The 10,026-nt window shown below is 48.0% G+C and overlaps 1 protein-coding gene across 2 annotated transcripts; it reads left to right on the top strand.

Moving 5' to 3' along the window:
* The first annotated feature begins 279 nt into the window (after window positions 1-279).
* Window positions 280-3,899, top strand: OTX2 (orthodenticle homeobox 2). 2 transcript variants are annotated; one of them, XM_069597495.1, is made up of 3 exons: window positions 280-376; window positions 1,300-1,451; window positions 3,279-3,899. In XM_069597495.1, the coding sequence occupies exons 1-3, from the start codon at window positions 280-282 to the stop codon at window positions 3,897-3,899; spliced, it is 870 nt and encodes a 289-aa protein (XP_069453596.1). The 2 variants fall into 2 exon arrangements, with proteins under 2 accessions (XP_069453596.1, XP_069453595.1); XM_069597494.1 differs by having other exon boundaries at window positions 1,276-1,451.
* The last annotated feature ends 6,127 nt before the right edge of the window (window positions 3,900-10,026 follow it).

Raw genomic sequence — 10,026 nt, 5'->3', positions numbered from 1 at the left:
GGCGTGGGGGGGGGGCGGGGGTTGTTGCTCTGCAAGTCCTTTATAAACCTCTGCCTTGTGTACCTCGGGCTCTTTTTTAAGTCAGTGGTGGAACGTGAAAGAGCTGCATCCTACGAAGCGGTAAACTAGCACCTCTGTTTGTTTGTTTACTTTGCCTTAGTTCCACCACTCCAAACCCACCCACCAAGGACTCTGAATCTGTCCAACCCGGGCGAAGCGAGACCTTCCGGCTGGGTCCCCCGGATTTGGGCCGACTTTGCGCCTCCAAACAACCTTAGCATGATGTCTTATCTTAAGCAACCGCCTTATGCCGTCAATGGGCTGAGTCTGACCACTTCGGGCATGGACTTGCTGCACCCCTCGGTGGGCTACCCGGGTAAGTGAGCCTCGCGGCACTCTTGCCCTCTCCTTCCTCACGGCCGCTTCGCGGGGTTATAACACCCCTTCCTCCGGAGCACGGGGGTAGAGGGTCGCGTCGCCCCCGCCCCAGCTCTAGGAGAGGTCCCCGCTGGGTTTTTCTTCCAAGCAGCAGCTCAAAGCCACAGGGCATTTATTGGTGGATTAGAAGGGTGTACATGGATCTACAACGTTTTTAGAAAATCCTATCTTTTTAATTGGAGTGAATGGGGACACACATTGGACTGGGGCAAAGAAGGCCCTTGTCATTTGGGCGAGACGCCCCAGCCCGTACCTCGAAGCCCAGTTCCTCGGCAGTGCCCTCTTGGCGAAGTCGAGGTCCTCATAAATTCTCCCCACCAGACCTGCGGCATCTCCTCTGACCTCCAGGCCCTTCATCTCTAATCCCTAGAGGTGTGATTTATCCGGGGTGTGAGTGTCTTCCTTTCCGATCAGATCTGTTTTGTAAAGTCGTGGTAGAAGAAGTATAAAGTGAAATGTGCCCCCATTTTAAAGATGGAGGAACAAAGACCTCATCAGTTTGAGCTGCCGGTCCTCGGGGATCCTTTGACTTGGGAGAATGGAGTTTTTGTGTTGTGGTTTAGGGGTTGATTTTGGAGGGTTCTTGTTTTTCGTTTTTTATTTCATTTTTTTCTTTTTGTTTGCTTTCGAAGGAACGCTCTGACTGGAGCGATCTCCGACGTCAGGGGGAGTGGGGTCTCCCCTGGAAGGGGCCGTCTTCTGCTGGAGGAGCCGAGGACGGGGAGGGGGTGGGGAGAACATGGGTAGCGTCCTGGGGAGTGCTGAGGTGTGGGGGTGGGGAGAATCGGACACCCACAGAGACCCCTATGACTGAGAAACTGCTCCCCCACCCTAAAGGGCCCTGGGCTTCTTGTCCCGCAGCCACCCCTCGGAAACAGCGGCGGGAAAGGACGACGTTCACCCGAGCGCAGCTAGATGTGCTGGAAGCATTGTTTGCTAAGACCCGATACCCAGACATCTTCATGCGGGAGGAGGTGGCGCTGAAAATCAACTTGCCTGAGTCCAGGGTACAGGTAGGACAGATGTAGACAGAACCGTCTTTCCTGACCGTGACACCCGCCCACCTCACCCCATCCCCAGTACTGTGTGTGTGGAGGACCCAGGAGAGTTCCAGGTCTCGGAAAGGAGCAAAGGAAGGTTTGAAACTAACCGGCTCCATCTGAAGGCAGTGAACTTGTCTCTTAAGGTCCCCTCCTCCTACTCCTTTTTGTCCCTCCACCCCCACCCAATCCTATAACCAGGGGTCTTCCAGCCTAAGCTGCAAGGTAAGATGGGTGATTTAGCTGTGATGATAAAGCCTAGTCCTAGAACCCTTGGAGTCAAGGAGAGTCACATAGTATTTTAAAACTTCCCTTCCTCTATTGGAAATCCACCCCTCCCCCAACCCCAATTCTCATCTACTTTTAGGGGTAAAAGAAGTTTAGCTCCTGGATAGTTCCAATATTTTTACAATGAAGAAGTAGAATAAATGGCCTGCTCAAGGTCACATGTCAGTTTGGTGGTAGAAGAAATTACACAATATGAGTGTTTTCTTTGACTTCTTATGGATTGAACAGAATTTGCTAGATCTTAGCCATTCTGCAGATAAAATATCAACATGATATCCCTGTGATAACTACCTTCTCCCCTTTCTCCCCCTTAACTTGACCTTAAGCTGGAGAGGAAAATGAGCTCCCAACTTTCCTGGAATGCAAGTCCCATGTAGATTTCTCTGGGATGAATGTTGAGCACTTAAACCACACACTCGGGACTACTCTTCAGCTAGGACATATCACCAAGAACAGCAGATGAAAAAGAGACTTTTTCAAAGTAGGATAGAAGTTTTAGCACCTGTGAGGCTTGAACTAAAGTTTTCACCTAAAGAAAATAAATGGCTCTGAATGGCTGGTGGTTTGTGCTCAACATTATGGCATTATTCTCACAGTTAAGACGCCAATATGGAGAGCTCACTCAAGAAGGCAACTAAAAACTTTTGCCCAGAAAATGCCCATAGTTTCCCTGATAAACTTTCCCCCTTGCACACCAAACACAGCTCCTTCATTGCAGAACATGAAAAAGGCTGGTAAAGAGAATTTTGAAAATTGCACACAGCGGTGAGAAGCCAATGAACACGACACAGGAAACAATCTATGTGTGGAGTGGCACTACCCTGAAGGAAAAGTCTCAGTCTCAGACTTGAGGCTAGAAGAGAAGTGGTTCTGAGTTCAAAACAGAGTACATACAATTCACTCCACTTACCATAAAGAAGGTTTTGGCAAATAGTGGCTTTCAGACCTTCCTCAACAGGGTCATTTCTCCTGAGAGCTTTCTTGTATGAATCTTTCTAGGAGAGACAAAAAGTAAAGTGATGGATCCAGCCTTCATATTAGCGGTTGCTACCTGGAAGATGGACCATAAAGTGTTTGAATTTAGGCTGTTCTTGTTGGCATGTAACAAAAGAATTGTTTTATCTCATTTCTCCTATGTTCTCATCCAAAAGACAAATACATTCTATTCCATTGTGAGAGTGTTCCAAAATGCAGCTAGGTATACGATTATGTGTGTATTTGAAGGGAAAGAAGAGATAGGAAAGTGAGGGGGAGAGTTTTTAGCTGTATGATTTGAGTGATTATCTTAAATGTTACTGTTTTGAGCTAGGAGTAAATCAGGGTCAAGTGCTTTTAAATAGAGCCTCCTTGATTTTCTTAAAATTCCAGGAGCATATATGAGAGTTTTCACTGGCAGGAGAGATTGTCCGCTTAGCTCATCTGTCCACCTAGGACAGATTTATAATCTGGGAGCCACTCTTTTCCTTAAGGAATTACTGAAACCATGTTAAAGAAGTTTCTTTCCCTTTCAAGGTATGGTTTAAGAATCGAAGAGCTAAGTGCCGCCAACAGCAGCAGCAACAGCAGAACGGAGGTCAAAACAAAGTGAGACCTGCCAAAAAGAAGACATCTCCTGCCCGGGAAGTGAGTTCAGAGAGTGGAACAAGTGGCCAATTCACTCCCCCCTCTAGCACCTCAGTCCCAGCCATTTCCAGCAGCAGTGCTCCTGTGTCTATCTGGAGCCCAGCTTCCATCTCCCCACTGTCAGATCCCCTGTCCACCTCCTCTTCCTGCATGCAGAGGTCCTATCCCATGACCTATACTCAGGCTTCAGGTTATAGTCAAGGATATGCTGGCTCAACTTCCTACTTTGGGGGCATGGACTGTGGATCTTATTTGACCCCTATGCATCACCAGCTTCCTGGACCAGGGACCACACTCAGTCCCATGGGTACCAATGCAGTCACCAGCCATCTCAATCAGTCCCCAGCTTCTCTTTCCACCCAGGGATATGGAGCTTCAAGTTTGGGTTTTAACTCAACCACTGATTGCTTGGATTATAAGGACCAAACTGCCTCCTGGAAGCTTAACTTCAATGCTGACTGCTTGGATTATAAAGATCAGACATCTTCGTGGAAATTCCAGGTTTTGTGAAGACCTGTAGAACCTCTTTTTGTGGGTGATTTTTAAGTATACTGGGCTGGACATTCCAGTTTTAGCCAGGCATTGGTTAAAAGAGTTAGATGGTATGATGTTCAGACTCATCTTCTGATCAATGTCCTGGGAGGCATAGAAGGAAAATGAAAGGCCTTAGAGAGGCCTACCAACCAGCTACCTGAAATGGACAAACCAATCTACTTAATACTTAAGATCCTGTTATAGTTTTAGATCATTGGTTTTCCTGATTCACAAAGTGATCGAAAGCATTCTAGCCATGTGCAACCAAATACCACCAAAAATAAATGAGCAGAACTAAATTGTGAGGGGAAGGAGGGAAGGACATAGCCTTCTTAAGCAGAGGTATTCCAATGTTTTAGCCAATCCTTGGTTGAATCTTAGGAATGGACAGTGTCTCAAGCTCACTCACGTTTCATGACCAACTGGTAGTTGGCACTGAAAAACTTTTCAGGGCTGTGTGAATTGTGCGACTGATTGTCCTAGATGCACTACTTTATTTAAAAAAATAATGTTCATAAGGAGTCAATATGTAGTTTAAGAGACAATCAGTGTGTGTCTTATATAAATGGTACATCTGTGGTTTTTAATCTGTGCTAGACTTCAAAACTGTGATCTCCTGTTATTGTATGCAACCTTGAACTCCACCTCTGCAGGGGTTCTTCTGTGATTAAATAGGTTATAATTATAAATAAATTCAGAGCAACTGAGTACTTATCTAAAAAGATTACCTTTGACTGGAGGTGAGCTGCACTGAAACTTTACAACAAAATGTCTCTGGACAAGGAGAGTAAGAGAAGAGAAACAAAAGGACACTAATTCATCATATAATTTACTGTTGGTAAACCTAGCAGTAAAGAGACATTGGTCAATTGCTCTGACCCTGATGAATTTATAAGCTGAGATCATCGTTGTTTATGCTTGCAGATGTTAACTGGAAAAGTTATATATGCATAAACCTTTCTTCCTGATTTGGCAGATATGTATAATTATATTAAAATGGTTCTAGCACAACATTGGGTCCCGTTTAATTTTATACCACTATTTGTGAATGAGAAGTCCACATTCAGCCACTCCTCCCCCAAAAATGTTTTTCTTGGATCAGAGAGGGAATTAACAAACTTTTTTTTTTAATTGGGAGGGTGCTAAATGTGAATGACTAAGATATGAATGATTGGTATGTAAACTTTTTGTGACTTTCATTAATACTGCTCTGAAATTGAATATAGAGAGCCTAACAATCAAAACCCCTCCTTGCTTTTCCCTCAATTTCTTAGCCACCTTACTAGTATGTCTTAACATAGATCAATTTTTTAAGCAAGAAATGACAAACTGTACCTCAGAGAAAATGTGAATGACAAGAATCCCTTGTTTCTATTCTCTTATTTGATTAAGGGATTTTTTTTTTAAGTTCCAAAAAAATCTGAGGTAAACATGAGAGGGAATGTAATCAGAATCTGAAAGCAATTCAGGCAGAAATGATTTCTGAACAAAAGAGTTTCAGAAAAGTTCTAAAACGTATAATTTCAGTACTTGAACATAAGGCACTCTGGTTTTTTTTTTTTCTTTTTTTAAGAAAGTGTTAAGGGAGGAATAAAAGGTCCCTTCTGGTTATACCTGCATTTTGTAAACCAACCATGAGAAAAGACAAATGGGCCAATGATTATGGTGCTCCTCAGGTAAAAGCAATATTTAATTTCATTTTACACTCCTTATGCTCTTAAGTTTGACCAAAATGAAGTGACTCTTGACTGTAACTTTTTAAGATGAACATTAGCAGTTACAACCATTTTGTTTTCTGGCTAATTTTCCCTGACTCTGCATGCTCTCTCGAGCCCTACATGATCTTTCTAATAATTGTTTTTGTTTGCTGCTAAAGGAAATGGAATAGTTCACAGTCAACAAGTGAGGCACAACTCAATGGCAAGATTTCCCAGTTCTTACTGATAATATTCACCCTACCATAGTTTACACTGGAGTGAGATTGAGAGGAGAGTGGGAGAAGACACCAACATGAATCTTTACGTTATAGTCCAGATACTGGGTCTTATTCTCCCAGATTTTCTCATGCAGCAGTAAAGCAGACCCAAAATCACTTCTCACACTGCCTTAGGTTTTCAGAATGCCCCACAAAGGGACAGAAAAGAGCACCCTCTCCACAAAAACAATAACGACGACAAATAGCGGAGTACTTGACAAATAACTGCAGTTGCGTTTCTCTCCCGGTAGTTTAAAAAAGGAGGAAGTCAGAAAAAGGCGCTGAGCCCCCTCTGAAACTAATTTTTCCATCACCTTTGCACAACTCCGTTTAACAGACCACGGAGTTAAATCCCTTTGAATTGACAGTGAAGTAGAAATGAATTCCCCTAGACCACAGGCAAGAGAGGGAGGGTCTGGGAGGCGGGCAGCTAGCGCGGGCTCTTTCGTCCAGAGTTCTGGTCACCGCGCCCAGCCAAGACCCGGCTTAATAAAGTAAAGTTGGTACCGAAATGATGCCACCCTCCACAGGCGTCAGGGAGCTATTTCAGCTGTCTGGAGACCAGCAAAGACTTGAACGTTGATGTAATCTTCGTTTTGAGGGGTGCAGGTGAGGGTGGGCTAGTTTGCTCTACAAAGATCTGTAGTCCCAAACCTTTATCTTTCCCGCAAAGATTCTGGGCCCTTTGTATTTCACCTTGGGAGTGTTTCGCCCCTTCAAAGATAAGGAGAAATCCAATCAAGTCAATTAAGTTCCGGCTTTCGAAACGTCGGAGTTTGAGATAATGGTCAGTTTCCTCCACCCCACCCCACCCCACCCCCATCGCTTCCCTCTAATCTCGTCTTTCCTGCGGCTCTGCCCACCCTCAGCCCGGGAGGCCCGCGCGGGACTCCGAGGACTTGGCGCCGAGGTGCCGGCGAGGCGGCACTGGAACCGAGTCCACGGCGAGTTTTCAGGGTTGCGGTTTCTAAGTCTCGATGCCCCGATCGGAGTTAGCCGGGAAGAGCACTCCCATCTCTGCCCCGGGGCCCCGCGGCCCAAGTGGCTATCCAGGCTGGCGCCGCCCTCTGGGCCCAGCTCGGCCCTGCAGGCCGGGCTGGGGCGGCCTGTGGGGCGCTGGTCCTCCGGCTTCCCCTCTTTCTGGGCTGGCTCCGGCTCTGGTCGCAACCTCGGCCGAGCCGCAGCCCACCGCACGACCCGGTCCTCAGGCCTCCCTCGCGGCTCCGGGCGCTGTGGATTGCGGAGAGACTCGTGCGCCGCCGGCGCCGGCAGGAGGGCTCCTTGAGCCCTGAGGGCAGGCTTCGGGGTCAGCCGTGGGCCTGGGCGCACCTGGCCCGACTTCACGGCCTGGCTGAGTTCGGGGGGCGGACGGACTTCGGGTGCGTGTGTGTGGCCAGGCCAGAAGACGAACGCCCGGAGCTAGAAGGAACGGAAGCCACGGCCGAAGGAGAAGAGGGTGATCTGGGCCTGAGGGGCCCGGGAAAGGGGGCCAGAGAGGAGAAGACGGCGCGGCGGGGCCCTCTGCCTCTTGCCGTCCTCGCCCCCTCCCTGGGAGGAAGCACCGCAGACGGCCGGGTCTCCCACTGGCGGTGAAGTGCGAGGCCGCCGCCGCCGCCACAGCGGGGCCTCCCGCCGCGCCTTGGGCCTCCGGTGTCCTGAGCAGACGAGGCGCCGAGGTGGGGTCCAGCTGAGCCTGCCTGGGGCCCCAGGGATCCTCCAGGAAAGTCTGGGGCTTGGGCTAGTGGGTCTGGGTGACTTCTGCCCTGCCTGGGGCTCCTCGGCTCTGAGCTGAGCTTTTCAAGGGGGAGCCTGTGGGACTCGCGGTTACCCTTGGAGCAACCCTTTTCTCCGACGTCTCTAGATTTCCTCTTTCAACCAGATACCCTGACTTCCTTTTTAGACCCGGCGCAGCACTCAACTGCCCTGAAGGCCGGAGGCCAGTTCTGGAAGAAGAAAACCTTGCCTCTGGCGTCCCGGACAGCTCCGGGGTCCCGTTCCGGTTACCTGCAGCGCAGGGCCGCAGTGCTGCTCCCGCCTCCACTTAACCAGAAGCGGGTGCTCGGGCGACCGGCCCAGGCGCGCGCGCCGCAGGTTTGAACCCGCGTCTAACACCCGCTTGAAAACCTCACTGTTGTTACCCGGACAAAGCTGTAACCCAAAACCAGGCGTTCCAGTGTGAGGTGGTGATTTACTGCGTACAGAGGCGTGTTTTAATCATGCAAAGGAGAAACACAAAAGGAATCAGGCCGGAGACAGGCGCATCCCACACAAATGGAAGCTGAAGTCTTAGAAAATAACCAAAATGCGGAGATGCAGGGTCAGTTTCAGCCCTGACCCCGGCTTGCTTCACGCCTTCCTCCAAAACCTTTACATAGAACAGCTGTCTGGTACCACAAAGGGTCCACGCCCCCCGTCACGCATCTGCATGCCCAGATCTGCGACTGGAGTCTTGAACACTTCTTTTTCTTCTCTTCAACGGCCAGAACCCTGTCAGCGCAGCGTGCCCTGATAAAACCTGATCCCTCCAGTCGCCCCATTTGCGCCCTTAGGTTAGCATGGTATAAAAGACGGGGAGCCCCTGGGACGTTCCCCTGGGATGGAGAGAGCAAAACCCCAAACAAAACCCACCCCGATGTTTTTCCGTATTAGGCTCTGAAACGGCACAGATTATGGGATTTGTCTCGGACAGAATTAACACTACATGTGAAACCATAGTGCTCCTGGTGCATTGAGACACATTGTATACCATTGCTTGAAGCATCTCTTCTAAACTGCCTGTTAATAGCAACACGAGGCCTTAAAATAATAAGTGGGTTTTTGATTTTAACCTGATTAAAATGAAATTTCGACACTAAAGGGCAGTTTTTCTGGTGGAAGCAGTTCGAATGAAATGGAACCATCACAGGGCTAGAGGAAGCTTTTATATGGGGAAATGGCTGGAGAGGAGAAGGAAGCAGGCATGCATTTAAAAGGCCTTCCCCTAAGCAGTGGTCCCCACAAGCCAGGAAGGTGCCCCCAGTTCTAAAGAGAATTAGCCTGACTTCCTCTCTTGCAAGCAGTGTGCTTTATATTTAAAAACCAACCCGCTGTTGACTGCAAACAAACAATAAGCAAATTCAAATAAAGAAGCCCTACCAAGTCCAACCCATTTGGTCAAAGATAACTGCAGGTTCCAGAGAGGCCAGGCTATCACTAGGGGGAGGGTCAGCTTCGAATTTTGTTTTTCTCCTAGAGGGAAAGTTGAACTGCATGAGGTCTGTGACTCACTTTTATTCCTTAATCTTCCCCATCCTTTACCTTCAATTCTCAGTGGAAGGAAAACAACAACAAAGGGGGAAAAAAGAATGCCATAGCAAATATAATACTAAGTGGCCAAAGTTTGAATTCACTTCTGTTTCAGTACCACAAGGGGGGAAAAAAGCTATCCCAGAATCAAATGGAATCCTCTGTCCACCTCTCCAGTGTCCTAGACTTAGTTTGCCTACTTAGGAGTGGGAATGTGGCCTTTTGGGTAAAAATAGGCTTGTTAACCTACTTGACATTACTAGAAAACCTTTCCAGCAGAAGACTTGAAAAATAAGATGAGAGTGTTTAGCAGCTATACTATTGCCTTTTTGTTTTTCCCCTTTGAACTGCCCATGATGGGACCAGCAAATCCCACAGAAGCAGTAGACTCTGCACCCCGTAGGTCTGTTCACCCTTCAACCCTGGTCACTGAGTTAAAGGCCAGAAAATGTCCCATAGAGACAGCGATTGGGTGAAGGCTCCCCCTTAGGCCCTACCTCCAGTCTCTCAACTGGAATCTCCAGAGGCCTCAAGCTACTCTGAAAATCACTCATAGCAGCCTCCAGTTGTTAAAATCTGTTCCTAGAGCCAATAGTCACATTTTAGGCTCCTGGGCCATTAATAAAAATCGCCTTAACATTCAAATGGCTCTAAAATGCGTTGATAGCGGATTACTGGGCCTAATGGACGTCGTGTGTGATAACATGGCCCCTGAGCAGCGAGGTTCTGGAGTGGATGTCCGACCACAGCTACCTGATTATCAGCTTACAGCCAAACCTCTTCTTAGCAGCGATGCTCTTAAGAAGCGTTCTTCCGCAGAGCGGAGAGGGAGTCTTCTGTGTT

Source organism: Ovis canadensis, chromosome 7 (genome assembly GCF_042477335.2).
Source record: "Ovis canadensis isolate MfBH-ARS-UI-01 breed Bighorn chromosome 7, ARS-UI_OviCan_v2, whole genome shotgun sequence".
NCBI classification, from domain to species: Eukaryota; Metazoa; Chordata; class Mammalia; order Artiodactyla; family Bovidae; genus Ovis; species Ovis canadensis.
This window is presented reverse-complemented; position numbering and strand designations above follow the sequence as displayed.